The 21,063-nt window shown below is 45.6% G+C and overlaps 1 protein-coding gene across 1 annotated transcript; it reads left to right on the forward strand.

Moving 5' to 3' along the window:
• Nucleotides 1-17,478: 17,478 nt before the first annotated feature.
• On the forward strand, nt 17,479-19,676 carry LOC311139421 (CCN family member 3-like; the record flags this gene model as incomplete). Its single annotated transcript, XM_084174297.1, has 5 exons — nt 17,479-17,520; nt 17,646-17,874; nt 18,102-18,356; nt 18,917-19,143; nt 19,383-19,676. 5 exons carry the CDS (start codon nt 17,479-17,481, stop codon nt 19,674-19,676), a joined length of 1,047 nt encoding a protein of 348 aa, XP_084030423.1.
• Between the last annotated feature and the right edge of the window lie 1,387 nt (nt 19,677-21,063).

Here is a 21,063-nt window from a genome sequence, read left to right on the forward strand (position 1 = left end):
GGCCCGTCATTGTAATAGAATTTGTTCTTAACTGACTTGCCTTAGTTAAATAAAGGTTAAATACATTGAATAAATCAATACTGAAGAGCAAAGACACCTGAAGAATAAGACAACTTGTGGCCTTGGCCTGTTCCACACAAGGATACCGTCCCAACTTGCAGTGCACCCTATTCACTATGTAGTGCACAAATTTTGACCAGAGACCTATGGGCCTGGTCAAAAGTACATTATCTAAGGAATAGGGTGGCATTTGGGACGCAGCGAGTCTTCTCACCTCACAGTGGCAGGAAGATGCCTGTCTGTCCTGCAGCCTCTTTGGAACCAGAAGACACCATTCTGAGAAGAACGGGGTTTTTTTTTCTCTCTCTCTCTCTCTCTCTCTCCTCTCTCTCTCCTCCTCTCTCTCTCTCTCTCTCTCTCTCTCTCTCTCTCTCTCTCTCTCTCTCTCTCTCTCTCTCTCTCTCTCTCTCTCTCTCTCCTCTCTCTCTCTCTCTCTCTCTCTCTCTCTCTCTCTCTCTCTCTCTCTCTCTCTCTCTCTCTCTCTCTCTCTCTCTCTCTCTCTCTCTCTCTCTCTCTCTCTCTCTCTCTCTCTCTCTCTCTCTCTCTCTCTCTCTCTCTCTCTCTCTCTCTCTCTCTCTCTCTCTCTCTCTCTCTCTCTCTCTCTCTCTCTCTCTCTCTCTCTCTCTCTCCTCTCTCTCTCTCTCTCTCTCTCTCTCTCTCTCTCTCTCTCTCTCTCTCTCTCTCTCTCTCTCTCTCTCTCTCTCTCTCTCTCTCTCTCTCTCTCTCTCTCTCTCTCTCTCTCTCTCTCTCTCTCTCTCTCTCTCTCTCTCTCTCTCTCTCTCTCTCTCTCTCTCTCTCTCTCTCTCTCTCTCTCTCTCTCTCTCTCTCTCTCTCTCTCTCTCTCTCTCTCTCTCTCTCTCTCTCTCTCTCTCTCTCTCTCTGCCAGCTCAGAGAACAAGTGGCTGCTGTTCACAGTTCAAACTGCTGGCTGAGACTTGCCTGAAGCCCCAACAGGAACGCCTCAGATGGAACTAACTACGACGTCACAAGTCAAGAACGAGAATGAGGACACACTGAGGGAGCTAGATAACACACCACAGAGGTGTTTGACTGCATCCCAAGTCGGACCCACAACCAAGGTCTATAGGGCTCTGGTCAAAGGTAGTCCACTATGTAGGGATTAGGGTGCAATTTGGGGGGGTGAAGTGAAAGATGTACTGTGGTAAAAGGTAGTCCACTATGTAGGGATTAGGGTGCAATTTGGGGGGGGGGTGTTAGCTATCTCCCTCAGGGACAAAATCCTTCATCGTAGACCAAAGTTTGGAGACTAATGGAACAGCTGGCACACATATTCTCTTTCATCTAGTCTCTTATGCAAATCTGAAAGAAAGAACCAAAATATCATAACATAAGCTGTAAAATATATATGAATATGAATTCATTTCATTTCTCTATAACCAAATGCTTTTAGGTAAGAACCAGTAATCAGCAGCGAGCCAGCTAAGTGTCATTGAATGTCTTTAATGCATGTCCGCATAAAACAGTCACAAAGGGCTCACAAAGCAATATGTTGGGCCTACATTGTAAGCCCATTTCTCTTCTATTTGAAGTCTTATGCATACAGTATCTATGTCCCAAATGGCAGCCTATTCCCTCCCTATATAGTGCACTACTTTTTACCAGGACCCATAGAGTTCTCTCTGGCCAAGAGTAATGCACTGCGTAGTAAATAGGGTGCCATTTGGGATGCAGACTGACTCCCTAAAAGTCCCAGCTGAGAGGGGGCTGCTCTGGTAGGGGAGAGGATGCAGACTGACTCCCTAACAGATCCAGCTGAGAGGGGGCTGCTCTGGTAGGGGAGAGGATGCTGTCACGCCCTGGCTCTGGGGACTCTTATATGTTGAGCCGGGGTGTGGATTGTCTATGTGTTATTTTCTATGTTTTGTTCTAGTTCGTGTATTTCTATGTTGGCCAGGGTGGTTCCCAATCAGAGACAGCTGATTCTTGTTGTCTCTGATTGGGGACCATACTTAGGCAGCCTGTTTGGCACTGTTTATTGTGGGATCTTGTTCCGGAGGGTTTGTTTTGGTGTATAACCTAGGACTTCACGTATCGTTTGTTGTTTTGTTTTGATCGTGTATTCAGTACAATAAAAGATGTACGGTTATCACGCTGCGCCTTGGTCCGCTTCTTATGACGATCGTGACAGATGCAGACTGACTCCCTAACAGATCCAGCTGAGAGGGGGCTGCTCTGGTAGGGGAGAGGATGCAGACTGACTCCCTAACAGATCCAGCTGAGAGGGGGCTGCTCTGGTAGGGGAGAGGATGCAGACTGACTCCCTAACAGATCCAGCTGAGAGGGGGCTGCTCTGGTAGGGGAGAGGATGCAGACTGACTCCCTAACAGATCCAGCTGAGAGGGGGCTGCTCTGGTAGGGGAGAGGATGCAGACTGACTCCCTAACAGATCCAGCTGAGAGGGGGCTGCTCTGGTAGGGGAGAGGATGCAGACTGACTCCCTAACAGATCCAGCTGAGAGGGGGCTGCTCTGGTAGGGGAGAGGATGGGTCACAAAACACTTTGATCCTCTTTTCTGGAAGAATTATTAGTCTGCTTTCCTTCTTTTCTTTCCATTCTATCCCTCCTTCCCCGGGTCTGTTCTGTTTTAAAACAAAAAAATAATCACCTGTAAATCTTAAATTAGTTTGGTTTTGTTTTCATGGAAAAGCCATCCATGTGTTCAGGACCACACTACACCACAGGCCCTACTAAAAACAAACCGCATGACAGCCTGTCCCATGTTCCATAAACCTGTCACACGCTGAGAGAAAACAGCATGGTGTCCAGCGTCCCAAATGGTACCCTGTTCCCTATATAGTGGAGCTAGGGCTCTGGTCAAAAGTAGTGCACTATATAGGGAATAAGCCATGTGCCATTTGGGACGCGAACCATGGTGTACGACCATTCAAATAAGTCTGTTTCCAAGTCATGCTGAAGGATTTTGTTTTGTTCAGACAAGCCTAAAATGGGAAGATTTCTGAGTGAAACAATGATTATTCAAATTATTCATTGAAAACGTTTTAATGAAAAGTAGCCCACAGCCTGGTTAGATAGCCAACCAATTAGATAGGCCTTTTGACCAATTCTCTTTGTCTCTCTCTGTCCTTCTCATATCAGAGAAATGTAGCCTCTTATACCAACCGGACGCTGCTAGCTTGTTGATCCACTCCACTGAGATGGTTCTCTGCAGGTGAGAAGTATGAAGTACGAAGTATGAAGAAGTATGACTGGAAGCAGAAGCTGTTTACTCAACACCCACTGGAATGGAGAGACAGACCTGTCTGTGTCTGAACGGCCTGCCTCCCAAATGAAACCCTTGCCTCCCAAATGAAACCCTATTCCCTTTGTAGTGCACTACTTTTGACCAGGGCACCGTCTGAAGATCCAGGGGAGGCAGGTTATGTATGGTTGAGTGTGGCTCCATGGTTTTGATAGAGTGAGGAGGCAGCAGCATCCCACTACAAGGAGCTATTTTCTGGGACCTTTGAACTCCACGTGAACCCAAACAGTTGCCTGAAATGAACTCGCAAAGCAGAGAACTTGATTACTAAAACTAAAGGATTCACACAAGCACGTACAAGCGCGCGCGCACACACACCAACACAGGTACAGTCACACACGCAGACACAGAACACACACACACACACACACACACACACACAGGGTACAGAAACTCAGCGGTCCTCCTGCCGTTATACAGGGGCGTCAGCCTCGACCACAAGCAGCTATTTTCAGGGACCTTTAAACTTCATGTGAACCCAGCCCATCGCCTGACATAAACCGAACACAGTCAGGGAACTGTCCAAAATATCCATGCCCTATTAAAACATCTGCTATACTTTAGCTGGCCCATAAAAGCTGAAATGTGTCTATTGTGTATCTTGCAGAAGGGTTCAACAGTGATTAAAATTCCTTACTGGACACATAATGGAAACCAATAGCATTGCCTGAGTCCCAAATGGCACCCTATTCCCTATATAGAGCACTAATTTTGACCAGTCAATATTTGTTTTTATTTTTTAGTCATTTAGCAGACGCTCTAATCCAGAGCGATTTACAAGAGCAATTAGGGTTAAGTGCCTTGCTCAAGGGCACATTGACAGATTTTTCACCTAGTCGGCTGAGGGATTAGAGCCAGCGACCTTTCGGTTACTGGCACAACGCTCTTAACCACTAAGCTACCTGCCGCCCCGATATGGGCCCTGGTCAAAAGTAGTGCTCAATATAGGGAATTGGGTGAGATTTGGGACGCAGACGGTCCCAGGGTTAAGTGCCATTGGGGTTATTTCAAAAGTCTAGAAGCTGAGTTGTTAGTTAATCATCAGAAATAACTGATACTTTCACAAGAGAAACGGTTCCACCATAAACCTATTCATTCAAATTATTCAAGTTATTCAACTGGACTTACTTCCTTTGACAGGCACCATCAGCTGCTATTCCAAATGGTTTTTAAAAGGATTTTCTTGCCATGAAAACAACAGACAGCTTGACAAACCGATAACATGAGAAAAGTAGTCACTGAGTTTCTGGATATAATTTGAATAGGGATGGGGGGAAAATCTATATAGTAAAGTATCTGAAAAATGTTCAGGCCTTCCTATGACACCGCCTGGTATAGAGGTCCTGGATGGCAGGGAGCTCAGCCTTCCTCTGACACCACCTGGTATAGAGCACATGAGGTTTGTGGCACCTTAATTGGGGAGGACGGGCTCATGGTAATGGCTGGAGAGGAATAAGTGGAATGGTATCAAATACATCAAACACATGGTTTCCATTGTATCCATGTGTTTGATATCATTCCATTTGCTCCGTCCTCCCCTCAGCAGCCTCCTGTGGTATAGAGATCCTGGATGGCAGGGAGCTCGGCCTTCCTATGACACTGCCTGGTATAGAGATCCTGGATGGCAGGGAGCTCGGCCTTCCTCTGCCACCACCTGGTATAGAGGTCCTGGATGGCAGGGAGCTCGGCCTTCCTCTGCCACTACCTGGTATAGAGGTCCTGGATGGCAGGGAGCTCGGCCTTCCTCTGACACTGCCTGGTATAGAGGTCCTGGATGGCAGGGAGCTCGGCCTTCCTCTGACACTGCCTGGTATAGAGGTCTTGGATGGCAGGGAGCTCGGCCTTCCTCTGACACTGCCTGGTATAGAGGTCTTGGATGGCAGGGAGCTCGGCCTTCCTCTGACATCACCCGGTATAGAGGTCCTGGATGGCAGGGAGCTCGGCCTTCCTCTGACACTGCCTGGTATAGAGGTCTTGGATGGCAGGGAGCTCGGCCTTCCTCTGACACAGCCTGCTATAGAGGTCCTGGATGGCAGGGAGCTCAGCCTTCCTCTGACACTGCCTGGTATAGAGGTCCTGGATGGCAGGGAGCTCAGCCTTCCTCTGACACTACCTGGTATAGAGGACCTGGATGGCAGGGAGCTCAGCCTTCCTCTGACACCACCTGGTATAGAGGTCCTGGATGGCAGGGAGCTTGGCATTCCTCTGACACCGCCTGGTATAGAGGTCCTGGATGGCAGGGAGCTTGGCATTCCTCTGACACCGCCTGGTATAGAGGTCCTGGATGGCAGGGAGCTCGGCCTCAGTGAACATATTGGACTAAGCCCAAACAGTGTAAAAAAAAAATGGTTTCAGTGTAAACTTAAAGGGATTACAAAATGACACATTGGTTTTCTTACCCTGTAAACAGTCTATGTCCAAGGTATGACAGCAAACCATGCTTTGGTTTAGTTTCACTGGCAGTGTCTGGCAGTATTTACAAATGCTAACGTTTTAGCATTTGTGGCAGAAATCCCATTCAAGTTATGGGACCGATATTAGCATTTTTCGCACATCATGTTCAAATCATTATAAGTGACTTTAGTGAGCTTTACAATCAATTCTAGATACTTATGATGCGTGAAAAATGCTAATATTGGTCCCATGACTTGAATGGTATTTGTACCACAAATGCTAAAACGTTTGAATTTGTAAACAGTGGCAGGGAAACTAAACCAAAGCATGGATTGCTGTCATACCTTATCCATAGACTGCTTACAGAGCAAGGAAACCAATATGTCATTTTGTAATTTGGGTGAACTATCCCTATAAACAACTAAAACCAGATATAAAGTATGTAGAAAAAATCATGGACATATAGGTTTTTAAATAATATAATCCTTGAGGACTAACAATCCCCAAAATAAAAGCTAGACAAATCAAATCAAATGTCATATGTCACATGCTTCATAAACAACAGGTGTAGACTAACAGTGAAATGACTTATGGGTCCTTTTCCAACAATGCAGAGTTACAGATAAATACACAGTGAATAACGAATAACAATAAAGAGTAAAAATATCATGGCTATATACAGGAAGTACCAGGTAATATCATGGCTATATACAGGAAGTACCAGGTAATATCATGGCTATATACAGTAAGTACCAGGTAATATCATGGCTATATACAGGAAGTACCAGGTAATATCATGGCTATATACAGGAAGTACCAGGTAATATCATGGCTATATACAGGAAGTACCAGGTAATATCATGGCTATATACAGGGAGTACCAGGTAATAACATGGCTATATACAGGGAGTACCAGGTAATATCATGGCTATATACAGGGAGTACCAGGTAATATCATGGCTATATACAGGAAGTACCAGGTAATATCATGGCTATATACAGGAAGTACCAGGTAATATCATGGCTATATACAGGGAGTACCAGGTAATATCATGGCTATATACAGGGAGTACCAGGTAATATCATGGCTATATACAGGAAGTACCAGGTAATATCATGGCTATACACAGGGAGTACCAGGTAATATCATGGCTATATACAGGAAGTACCAGGTAATATCATGGCTATATACAGGGAGTACCAGGTAATATCATGGCTATATACAGGAAGTACCAGGTAATATCATGGCTATATACAGGAAGTACCAGGTAATATCATGGCTATATACAGGAAGTACCAGGTAATAACATGGCTATATACAGGGAGTACCAGGTAATATCATGGCTATATACAGGAAGTACCAGGTAATATCATGGCTATATACAGGAAGTACCAGGTAATATCATGGCTATATACAGGGAGTACCAGGTAATATCATGGCTATATACAGGGAGTACCAGGTAATATCATGGCTATATACAGGAAGTACCAGGTAATATCATGGCTATACACAGGGAGTACCAGGTAATATCATGGCTATATACAGGAAGTACCAGGTAATATCATGGCTATATACAGGGAGTACCAGGTAATAACATGGCTATATACAGGAAGTACCAGGTAATAACATGGCTATATACAGGAAGTACCAGGTAATATCATGGCTATATACAGGAAGTACCAGGTAATATCATGGCTATATACAGGAAGTACCAGGTAATATCATGGCTATATACAGGGAGTACCAGGTAATATCATGGCTATATACAGGAAGTACCAGGTAATATCATGGCTATATACAGGAAGTACCAGGTAATATCATGGCTATATACAGGAAGTACCAGGTAATAACATGGCTATATACAGGGTGTACCAGGTAATATCATGGCTATATACAGGAAGTACCAGTACGAAGTCGATGTGCAGGGGTATGAGGTAATATCATGGCTATATACAGGGAGTACCAGTACCGAGTCGATGTGCAGGGGTATGAGGTAATTGAGGTAGCTATGTACATATAGGTAGGGGTAAAGTTACTAGGCAACAAGATAGATAATAGACAGTATCAGCAGTATGTGGTGAGTGTAAAAGTGTGTGTCTGTGTGTGTGTGCGTGTGTATGTGTGTGTGTGTTGGGTTGGGTTGTCAGTGTAAGTATGCGTGACTGTGTGGGTGCACATAGTCAGTACAAGAGAGTTAGTGCAAAATAGGGTCAATGCAGGTAGTCCGGGTAGCCATTTGATTAGCTATTTAGCAGTTTTGTTTAGCAGCCTTATGGCTAAGGCCAGTGTGTTCTTGGGGACCTTCAATGCTGCAGACATTTATTGGTACCCTTCCCCAGATCTGTGCCTCGACACAATCCGGTCTCGGAGCTCTACGGACAATTCCTTCGACCTCATGGCTTGGTTTTTGCTCTGACATGCACTGTCAACCGTGGGACCTTGTATAGACAGGTGTGTGCCTTTCCAAATAATGTCCAATCAATTGAATTTACCACAGGTGGACTCCAAGTTGTAGAAACATCTCAAGGATGATCAATGGAAACAGGATGCACCTGAGCTCAATTTGGAGTCTCATAGCAAAGGGTTTTAATACTTACGTAAATAAGGTATTTCAGTTTTTTAGAAATAACTGTTTTCACTTTGTCATTATGGGTTATTGTGTGTAGATTTATGAGAATTTTGTATTTATTTAATCTATTTTAGAATAAGGCTGTGACGTATCAAAATGTGGAAAAAGTGAAGGGGTCTGAACACTTTCCGAATGCACTGTAATTTGTCATTATTACATTTTGCGAATCACACGACGGCGAGGCGTGGTTCCAAATGGAGGCAAGACACGTATCGAAGACATGCGCAGGGGAGGGTTAGGGGGGAAGGTGTTGTTGGAGATGATTGGATTGGTAGATGAAGGACAATTAAGCCAATGCCTATGCACAGGTTTCTCACTGTCTTTCTATTGGTTAACGAAGGCATTGGTGCACCAGAAGTGTCTGAGAAGCAGATTACTACTACGGCGGACAAAATAGAGGCTGTACAGTTTAAAGATTGTGAAGACTTGTGAAGATTGTGTCTCCTGAGTGGCGCAGTGGTCTAAGGCACTGCTTCGCAGTGCTAACTGTGCCACTAGAGATCCTGGTTCGAATCCAGGCGCTGTCGCAGCCGGCCGCGACCGGGAGACTCATGGGCGGCACACAATTGGCCCAGTGTCGTCCAGGGTAGGGGAGGGAATGGCCGGCAGGGATGTAGCTCAGTTGATAGAGCATGGCGTTTGCAACGCCAGGGTTGTGAGTTCGATTCCCACGGGGGTCAGTATAAAAAAAATAAAAAAATAAAAATAAAAATGTATTCACTAACTGTAAGTCGCTCTGGATAAGAGCGTCTGCTAAATGACGTAAATTTAAATGTAAAGACGCATTATGATGTCCTTGTTCAACACCAGCACGTACATCAAGAGGTTGGACTGACATACGGATGGTTGCGGGTTTAAGTCCCTTGACAGGTAGCTATGTGAGATGAAAGATTGATTAATGGCAGTGGGAAGTATTGGAGTCCTCAGAACCTCAAAAACATTGATTTGATGGAAAACTTCAATTATCTGAGTGTTTCCTTTCAAACTTGTCCCTTGAATTATTCCTCCAACTACATCTGTTCTGTCTTGGAGAAAACAATCAAGCTCCACTATGTCCCATGTAGTGAGTAGCAGGTATCAACTGGTCCCTCTGCAGAAGCCATTCAGGTTTGGAAAAACATTGTCAATGGAGCATGAGGAAATCTAGGCTGAACGAAGCAAATACGTTTTTAATAACTATTGACCTCTTTATCCTTATTAAACTGGCGTTAGAATTCCAACCATCACATTTTGGCAATGAGGCTGCGCTGAGCTTCAGACGTTGTATTGACCTCAGCCCTGCAGGCCAGTGAGTGAGAGAGCGTGGCCAGTGTTCTGTCAAACCCACATCATTAGCGCTATAATGTCAACCCAGTTAGGACTAACTCTGAACCGCATGTTTTCAGATCGCATTATACAGGCTGTGAAATAGGTTAGGAGTCTCTTCAGCTCTCAGACATTCGTTGGTGTAGTCAAAAGGCAGAAAGGGAACACACACACACACGAAAGGTTCATTTTACACACAGTGACACACAGACAGACAGACAGACAGACAGACAGACAGACAGACACACAGACAGACAGACAGACAGACAGACAGACAGACAGACAGACAGATAGACAGACACACAGACAGACAGACAGACACACAGGCAACAGACAGACAGACAGACAGACAGACAGACACTCCTAGAGGGGTAATGAAATCAGCCATCTATCCTATCCTACTGGGCACAGACATCAATTCAATCTATTCCACGTTTGTTCAACTTAATTTCATTGAAATGACGTGGAAACAACGTTGATTCAACCTGTGTGTGCCCAGTGGGATGTATGTGATGTCACCTTCCCCCCAGAGAGCAGCGAGGGTACAGAACAGCCTCCAGCACTGGCACCTCCCAGACAGGGCCGGGTTAGCCTGCGTCCCAAATGGCACCCTATTCCCTATGAGGTGCACTATGTACAATAGGGCCCTGGTCAAAAGTAGTGCACTATGTAGGAAATAGGGGAGCGTGGATGGCCTGTCCATCATTCACAGTACCTGCCCTGTCTGCCCAGTCCGTCTGCTGGGCCAAAGGTGCACAGCGGAGGAAATATTTCACAGGTTACGTTAATGTGCGTAGGTAGACTTCCTACCACACTCTCTGGAATTACGCTCTGAATTCGGACGCATTCATCTTTATTTTCTTGGGGCTGAGTGGGATTGGGGGGAAACGAACGTTCAAAAGGGATTTGGTTGGAAGGGGCTATCACTGAGTTTGATTTCTAGAGACCACAGGATAGAATGTTGTATGTGACTGCTTCACAAATCCACCGGGTTTTACATAACGAGAGCAAACTGATTTTGCTCTGGGTTTTTCTGGTATTGTAATTGTACCTTATTACAGTAGGGGGAAAAGGGGCATGGGAAATACAGTAACTCAGGGGCATGGGAAATACAGTAGCTCAGGGGCATGGGAAATACAGTAACTCAGGGGCATGGGAAATACAGTAACTCAGAGGCATGGGAAATACAGTAACTCAGGGGCATGGGAAATACAGTAGCTCAGGGGCATGGGAAATACAGTAGCTCAGGGGCATGGGAAATACAGTAGCTCAGGGGCATGGGAAATACAGTAACTCAGGGGCATGGGAAATACAGTAGCTCAGGGGCATGGGAAATACAGTAGCTCAGGGGCATGGGAAATACAGTAACTCAGGGGCATGGGAAATACAGTAGCTCAGGGGCATGGGAAATACAGTAACTCAGGGGCATGGGAAATACAGTAACTCAGGGGCATGGGAAATACAGTAGCTCAGGGGCATGGGAAATACAGTAACTCAGGGGCATGGGAAATACAGTAACTCAGGGGCATGGGAAATACAGTAACTCAGGGGCATGGGAAATACAGTAACTCAGAGGCATGGGAAATACAGTAACTCAGGGGCATGGGAAATACAGTAGCTCAGGGGCATGGGAAATACAGTAGCTCAGGGGCATGGGAAATACAGTAACTCAGAGGCATGGGAAATACAGTAACTCAGGGGCATGGGAAATACAGTAGCTCAGGGGCATGGGAAATACAGTAGCTCAGGGGCATGGGAAATACAGTAACTCAGGGGCATGGGAAATACAGTAACTCAGGGGCATGGGAAATACAGTAACTCAGGGGCATGGGAAATACAGTAACTCAGGGGCATGGGAAATACAGTAGCTCAGGGGCATGGGAAATACAGTAGCTCAGGGGCATGGGAAATACAGTAGCTCACGAAAATGCATAGGCCTAAGATAGAGACACTGAACAAACCACAACCTTTCTGTTCTAATTTCGGTAGGTTATTTTGTTAATAATTCAAGGTTAATTATCCAAGTGAAGGAGTACATCAAAAAACGCTTTGCTCTGTTGTTTTGCTAATACATTTGTACTGTATTTGCTCTGTTGTTTTGCTAATAAATTTTTACTGTATTTGCTCTGTTATTTTGCTAATACATTTTTACTGTATTCGCTCTGTTGTTTTGCTAATACATTTTTACTGTATTTGCTCTGTTGTTTTGCTAATACATTTTTACTGTATTTGCTCTGTTGTTTTGCTAATACATTTTTACTGTATTTGCTCTGTTATTTTGCTAATACATTTTTACTGGATTTGCTCTGTTGTTTTGCTAATACATTTTTACTGTATTACAGCATAGAAAATACAGAAGAGCTAGGCCAGGGCATCAAAATACATCAGCTAGGAAATGTATTTTCGATTCTATTTACATTTTCAATCATAATACAATAATATTTTACATTTCTCCAAGTCAAAAGAAAAAGCACATCGAAAACGTTTGTCTCCCAGTATGGATGGCTTTGACGCAGAGTTTTCATGGTCTCGCTCCAGAGGAACGCACCAGACCCAGTCAGCAAACACACAACTGTGAAAGTCTGACATTTTTCAACTTCCAGAGCGAACACTATTTGACCAGCAGTGAATCATGTCACTGGCAGCAGAGAGAGCTGCTCTGAATCTCAGGTCATTTATAAAGCTGCTTTTCCACCAGCTGCTCTTTCTGGCGGCAGCATGGATAGAGGCTGTGTCCCAAATGGCACCCTATTCCCTATATAGTGCACTACTTTTGACCAGAGCCCTATATATATATATGGGCCCTGGTCAAATTATGTGCACTATATAGGGAATAGGGTGCCATTTGGGACGCAAGCAGGGATAGAAGGATTGGACGCAGCATGCATTGTTTCAGTTCTAGGGGAGGTAGCCGAGATGTTTCATTGATTGTTGTGACTGGTGATAAATGGAGAATGGAAAGAATGTTCCATGGAGAGAATGTCAGAAATGGGTGGAATGCAGGAACTGGATTCCAAAATGTGAATTGAATCAAACCTTGGATTAACTCACAGCAGCTGCAGATAACACTATCAAATCCACCCGGATTCGGATACTCGGCCGTGTAGTGTATATCGATATCGACCGATAATTCCATCTATAACCGATATTCAATAAATAGGAGGAGAAAGGGGGACTCTCATGCTGATCTGAACACTTCATTATTGTCACAATGTAAGAAATCAACATTTGAAGTATATTTCTTGGACAATTGCTCTTTTGGATGGCAATTTCAGTGTGGAAAAATTTCACTTTTTCATTTCCCAACTGTAAAAAACAGTATGTCGGCAGATACCTGTATATCGGTACCAGTAAGTTTTGTCCCTCCAAAGATCTGAATCGGACCCAAATAAACATATTGTCAGCCTCTATAAAGCACACTGCACAGCCACCATTCAAAATAAGCTCATCGTGCTGACTTATAGGCACACACAATGTGTCCCACAAATGGCACCCTATTTGCTACATAGTTCACTACTTTTCGACCAAGGTCCATAGGGTTCTGGTCAAAAATAGTGAACTATATAGGGAGTAGGCTGCCATTTGGGCCACAGACAATGCTAATTTTTTATTTATTTATTTCACCTTTATTTAACCAGGTAAGCCAGTTGAGAACAGGTTCTCATTTACAACTGCGACCTGGCCAAGATAAAGCAAAGTAGTGCAATAAAAACAACACAGAGTTACATATGGGGTAAAAAACATAAAGTCAGAAATACAACAGAAAATATATATACAGTGTGTGCAAATGTAGCAAGTTATGGAGGTAAGGCAATAAATAGGCTATAGTGCAGAATATGAATGAACTTCCCTCTTATATTACACCACCAAGGTCCTCAGTGACGTCCACACTACACAGCCCAATACTTTTACAACTGCCCAAATCACCGTCTCCAACTGCCCAAATCACCGTCTCCAACTGCCCAAATGAGCGTCTCCAACTGCAAATATCACTGTCTCCAACTGCCCAAATCACAGTCTCCAACTGCCCAAATCACCGTCTCCAACTGCCCAAATGAGCGTCTCCAACTGCAAATATCACTGTCTCTAACTGCCCAAATCACTGTCTCCAACTGCCCAAATCACAGTCTCCAACTGCCCAAATCAGCGTCTCTAACTGCCCAAATCAGCGTCTCCAACTGCCCAAATCAGCGTCTCCAACTGCCCAAATCAGCGTCTCCAACTGCCCAAATCACCGTCTCCAACTGCCCAAATCACCGTCTCCAACTGCCCAAATGAGCGTCTCCAACTGCAAATATCACTGTCTCCAACTGCCCAAATCACAGTCTCCAACTGCCCAAATCACCGTCTCCAACTGCCCAAATGAGCGTCTCCAACTGCAAATATCACTGTCTCTAACTGCCCAAATCACTGTCTCCAACTGCCCAAATCACAGTCTCCAACTGCCCAAATCAGCGTCTCTAACTGCCCAAATCAGCGTCTCCAACTGCCCAAATCAGCGTCTCCAACTGCCCAAATCAGCGTCTCCAACTGCCCAAATCACTGTCTCTAACTGCCCAAATCAGCGTCTCTAACTGCCCAAATCACCATCTCCAACTTCCTAAATCACAGTCTCCAACTGCCCAAATCCCTGACTGTCACGATCGTCGGATACAGAGGACCAAGGCGCAGCGTGGAAGGTGAACATATTTATTAAATAATGATTACACGAACAAAAACAACAAATCGATTCCTGACGTCCAAAGGTGCAAAACACAAACCTACACAGGAACAAGATCCCACAAACACTGTGGGAAAACTGGCTGCTTAAGTATGGTTCCCAATCAGAGACAACAAGCAACAGCTGATACACGTTGCCTCTGATTGAGAACAACACTGGCCAACATAGAACTACAAAACTAGAACGAAAAACAAATGAAAACTCACACCCTGGCTCAACATACTAGAGTCCTCAGAGCCAGGGCGTGACAGTACCCCCCCCCAAAGGCGCGGACTCCGGCCGCGCCAACTAAACACCACAGGGGAGGGACCGGGTGGGCACTCCGCCTTGGCGGCGGATCCGGCTCCGGGCATGATTCCCACTCCCTCTCCAACCCCCCAAAGTACCCCTGGTCCGGTCTGACCCTGCTGGCCGGAGCTGGACTGAACACCGGTGGAGCGGATTGCTCTAGCTCCGGCGTGGAGCAGCTGACCGGTGCCGGACCAGGCACCGGTGGAACAGGCACGGGCTGTGCCGGACTGACGACGCACACCACTGGCTTGGTGTGGGGAGCAGGAACAGGCCGAACCGGGCTGACGATGCGCACCATAGGCTTGGTGCGTGGAGCAGGAACAGGCCGGGCCGGGCTGACGATGCGCACCATAGGCTTGGTGCGTGGAGCAGGAACAGGCCGGGCCGGGCTGACGACGCACACCACAGGCTCGATGCGAGGAACAGGAACAGGCCGGACCGTACTGGGGACACACACCACTGGCCCTACGCAGGGATCAGGAACGGGCCGGACCGGACTGGTAACACACCCCAGTACCTCTCGCCGTGCCTCTACACTTTCCCTCTCCTCTGTGACCAGTGGCCCCCTTAACCTGGCGGCCTCCTCTGCAAACCTGCTGGACCGCTCTATCGCGGCCTCCTGCTGCCCCGTCGTCCACGGCGTGAGCCCCCCCCCCTAAAAAATGTCTGGGGGTCTCTCCTCCCCGTGGGACAGGCCCAGTCGAGGTTGATGTCCTTTAGCAATACCTCTGGCGCTGGCTCCTGGACACGCTGCTTGGTCCAGTGTTGGTGGGATCTTCTGTCACGATCGTCGGATACAGAGGACCAAGGCGCAGCGTGGAAGGTGAACATATTTATTAAATAATGATTACACGAACAAAAACAACAAATCGATTCCTGACGTCCAAAGGTGCAAAACACAAACCTACACAGGAACAAGATCCCACAAACACTGTGGGAAAACTGGCTGCTTAAGTATGGTTCCCAATCAGAGACAACAAGCAACAGCTGATACACGTTGCCTCTGATTGAGAACCACACTGGCCAACATAGAACTACAAAACTAGAACGAAAAACAAATGAAAACTCACACCCTGGCTCAACATACTAGAGTCCCCAGAGCCAGGGCGTGACACTGACACAAATCTCAACGACCTGTATCTCAGACAGAGGGGCGTCAAAAGAACATGCTCAGGCTTAACAACACTGGAAGAAACTAGGGTGCCATTTGGGACGCCGACGTGGTATTTAAAAAACTGGTAAACACACTAGTGATGTCACTCATGTGGGCTCATTCAGCCAGTTGCCTCATTTGTCCTACTTCAGGCACCACATCACAACTTGTTAAATAAAACCCAGATGGAGTAGCCATCTAAGTTTCCCCCTAGATTTGTAATTATGCAGCCAGCAAACGTTTCAAAGGGAAAACCTCTTGCCCACTGACTGCTGACTGACATGTAAGGAATCACCATCATGCAAGAGGGGCTTTACTGGTTTATCTATTCTGCAGCCAAGTTAGATCGACCAGTGTGATATCTATTCTGCAGCCAAGTTAGATCGACTAGTGTGATATCTATTCTGCTAGCCAAGTTAGATCGACCAGTGTGATATCTATTCTGCTAGCCAAGTTAGATCGACCAGTGTGATATCTATTCTGCTAGCCTAGTTAGATCGACCAGTGTGATATCTATTCTGCTAGCCAAGTTAGATCGACCAGTGTGATATCTATTCTGCTAGCCAAGTTAGATCGACCAGTGTGATATCTATTCTGCTAGCCAAGTTAGATCGACCAGTGTGATATCTATTCTGCTAGCCAAGTTAGATCGACCAGTGTGATATCTATTCTGCTAGCCAAGTTAGATCGACCAGTGTGATATCTATTCTGCTAGCCAAGTTAGATCGACCAGTGTGATATCTATTCTGCTAGCCAAGTTAGATCGACCAGTGTGATATCTATTCTGCTAGCCAAGTTAGATCGACCAGTGTGATATCTATTCTGCTAGCCAAGTTAGATCGACCAGTGTGATATCTATTCTGCTAGCCAAGTTAGATCGACCAGTGTGATATCTATTCTGCTAGCCAAGTTAGATCGACCAGTGTGATATCTATTCTGCTAGCCAAGTTAGATCGACCAGTGTGATATCTATTCTGCTAGCCAAGTTAGATCGACCAGTGTGATATCTATTCTGCTAGCCAAGTTAGATCGACCAGTGTGATATCTATTCAGCTAGCCAAGTTAGATCGACCAGTGTGATATCTATTCTGCTAGCCAAGTTAGATATTTTTTCATTCCAGAGATGTAATGATCACAATAATGAAGATCAAGGAACGGAGGAACTAGTTTGAAGTAGGTTCATTTGAATGATCGTGAAAAATGTTGATTGTTGATATGAATAGCAGCAATAAAACTGTAAAATCAGGTTATGTGTCCTATATATCGATCGCCTTTAATAAACATAGATTCACTGAAACGTGTATATCATTATGTAGCGTACTGTCAGTACTGTAGCCTTCCTCTGTGTGTGAAGAACTCAGGATCTAACAGGAAAATGTCAGTCTCCTCCTGATCCAATCAGATGTCAGAATTCCCAGACTCTACCAGGGCCAGGGGGGTGATCCCCTCCGTCACCCCCTTCCTCCATCCCTCCTCCTTCCCTTTCCTCCATCCCTCCTTCACTCGTCACCGTGTCGTTAGACAGGACCATTATAAATGCCTCTGCACACACGTCTGAAGCGCGCCAAAGGGATTTACAGAGCTTCAGCAAGACACAGAACAGGGACGATTCTACCAAGAGAAAACGACCGTTCACTGAATCAGGATGTCTAAGCTTGCACTTTTCATTTTCTGCATTTCAACACAGGTAAATACATTCAGTTAACGTTACAGAGTAGGCTAATCCAAACTACATCATGTTAAGAATTTGAAAGCAACAACTTTGAAAAAAAAATCACATTTGAACAGTTTAACCTTTTTTTTTTTCTTCAGATTTGCTCCCAGATCTTGGCGCAGGTGTGTCCGACAAGGTGCCTCTGCCCGCAGGAGCCTCCGATGTGCGCCCCCGGGGTCCAGTTGATTCTGGATGACTGTGCATGCTGTCTGGTCTGTGCGAGGCAGAAAGGAGAGGTGTGCTCGGAAATAAATCCCTGTGATACACACAAGGGTCTGAACTGCGACTACACAGCCGATGTATACCAGAGGACAGGTGTCTGTGTCGGTGAGTGATTTGCCCCCCGATCCAAGAGCTATCAATGATGATGATGATGATGATGATGATGTATTTTGTCTATTATTTGAGAACTCTTTGTTTTTACAATTCACATTCATTTAAAGACACACACACTTAAATATATGAAATTGTAGATTTTATCCAGATATGAGTATTGGAAATTAAAGGTTTTAAATATTGATTTATGCTTTTCTTGTGTCCTCCTCTCTTCACAGCTCACGAGGGAGACATCTGCCTGTTGGACGGTTCAGTGTACCAGAACAGGGAGACCTTCTTCCCCAGCTGCAAGTACCAGTGCACATGCAGGGACAGCCAGATCGCCTGCGTGCCCCGCTGCAACCTGGACGTGATGCTGCCGGGCCCCGACTGCCCTCTGCCCAGGAAGGTGGCGGTCCCAGGGGAGTGCTGTGAGAAGTGGGTGTGTGAGCCCCAACCGGAGGCCAGTGCCCTGGGCAGCTTCGCCATGGCTGGTAAGCACTCAGTCTCTCTGCTCTCTAGTGTACTACATAGGGAATAGGGTGCCATGTGGGACACAGACCCTCTCTCTACTCCTCTCTGCTCATGACGTGACTGGTACTCTGGTGCAAGCCACAAAGTCAAGAGACGGATTCTTGCATGCCTCTGGGTTGACCTGGCTGGCTCTGTGTGAAGGGAAATGCTGAATGCCTCTGAGTACAGAGAGAGACAAGTTGACTTATCCCAGGAAGCCTCTGTGTAGACCGTAGCCAGCCGAAACATTCCATTTCCTGTGCTCTGGAATGTGATGTACCTTGGATCGTTCTTAATCTTTGACTAATGGACACCTAAAGAAATAGATTCCGATAGAACTGTGAAGTTGATTACCTGTATACCGATTATACACCAATGTAGGTGTATCAATCATGCAGACCACACAGATCCCAATGCCTGTCTAACATCTTATGCACTTTCGCCCAGCAATTCTTATGTCCATCAATCAATCTAGCATGCATCTGCATTTCCCACGTCACAACATCTGTCTCATCCGGTGTATCTCTCCCTGTCCCCACAGCCTACAGACAGGAGGAGACAGTGGGGTTTGACTCGTGGGACCCCAGTACTAACTGCATAGAGCAGACTACGGAGTGGGGCGCCTGCTCTCGGACCTGTGGCATGGGCATCTCCACCCGGGTCACCAACAAGAACACCCACTGTGAGATGGTCAAGCAGACGCGGCTGTGCATCGTCAGGCCCTGTAGCAAACAGCACCAGCAGCTTCAGCAGAATGATGTTCCCAAGGTAGGCTACCCAACCAACTCTTACTGTATTAATAATACATACCAAATCACAGTTGTAGAAGGAAAATACATCAAGAATTTAAATGGAAGAATATACTTTTTTTTTTTTTTTGCCATTCGGGACTAAATGCATTGAAAATCTTCTAACTCACAAAAACTCACAAGAGCTCCGACAAAATACATGAAAGACGTATTACGGTGTTCACCCACTGACAATCGTTTCTTCTTCTAAATCTTCAGAGAGGAAGCAAGTGCCTGAGGATGAAGAAGGCGGTGACACCCGTCCAGTTCAGCTATAAGAACTGCACCAGCGTCCAGACCTACAAGCCCCGGTACTGTGGCGTGTGTGTGGACGGCCGCTGCTGCACCCCCCACAGCACCAGGACAGTGCAGGTGGAGTTCCGGTGCGCTCAGGGTAAAGCCGTCAAGAAACCCATGATGTTCATCAACACCTGCGCCTGCCACTACCACTGTCCCAGAGACAACGCTGAGTATCAGCCATCAGACCTGGTCTACAGCGGCTACAGGTTGTAACACTGTACCGCAGATACTCACGACTGAAGTTTCTCCTGTTCATCTGTGACGGTAGTATTGTGCTGTGCTGTAGTAAGATGACTCTATATCGCCATCTGGTGGTTGGTCTCAGGTGGAGAATCTCAATCGCATACTTATCGCCTCCTCTCGCCTCCTTCTCAAAACCCATTGGATGAAAAAGCCAGATGTCCCGCCCCTCTGACATTCTCTTCCAATGGGTTTTGAGAAGGAGGCGAGGAGAGAGGAGAGAGGATGCGAGGAGAATGCAATTGAGATCCTCACAGTCAGCCCTTAGCTAACTTTACAGAATAGATGAGCTTTCTGCATCTGATACAGCTGGAAACGTTGTGCTTTAGCGTATCACAATGGCAGAGTTTTCCTTTTCTGCTTGCTGCAAACGGCCTCAGTGATCATGCAGAGCTCCTAGGTCAGTTTTAGACATCCTCTGGCTGTTCCAGAGGTATTTACGAAAATAGCGGTTAAGCCACCTACAATCGTTTCAAGTGCAATGTATGCACTTCCAACAATTTTCCAGCTGCACCTCACAAAAAAATGTCTCATGAAAGCAACACCTGCTCACTGTTGTATTTGTTCAGGTGAAAACCTTGTCTTTCTATTCCCCCTCATACCTCTGACCTTTGACCTTTTAGACATTCCAGACTCTTGCCCTCTCCCAGGCTCTCCAGTCAACTTGGTCTTGGCCCACACAACAGTCATGTCAACAGCCAGGTCAAAGGTCGTTCTCATAACGTACTCCTGCTTTCTACAGCAGCCTGTAAAGGCTCCCCTCTTGGACCACTAGCCCCCCAATACACGTCAGACCTGGGTCAAATACATGTGTCAAACACTTGAGATGATTTAACTTGAGCTGGCAGTTTATGAGACTGTTCCGTTGGTTCCATTGTACAGGGCAAGCTAAGTCAAGTGCACCTCCAAAGTCTTTGACATAGGTACATCACCCAGGTCTGATATACTTTAATTGACTGCAATGCAATGTAGATTTTCCTAAAACAGAATGTTAATTTTCTACTCCTGTGTGGCCTTTTCCAAAGGCTTGTATCCAGTAGTCTCTTGTAGAAAGACACAAGTTATGTAAATACTCACTGTATAGTTGGTGTGAGCGTGTATTAAATACACGTTGTCTGTATGTCTTTGTAAACCCAATGTAAATATGAATTCTATATAGTGTCTGTATGTCTTTGTAAACCTAATGTAAATATGAATTATATATAGTGTCTTTATGTCTTTGTAAACCTAGTGTAAATATGAATTCTATATAGTGTCTGTATGTGTACTCTGGTTGTGTTTCACCCAGCCTTTTCTGTCATTATTATAATACTGTGCTTACTCATTATTTCATATTAAATATGTATTTTTTTTCTATAAC

Source organism: Coregonus lavaretus (assembly GCF_964263955.1).
Source record: "Coregonus lavaretus genome assembly, chromosome: 13".
Classification (NCBI taxonomy): domain Eukaryota; kingdom Metazoa; phylum Chordata; class Actinopteri; order Salmoniformes; family Salmonidae; genus Coregonus; species Coregonus lavaretus.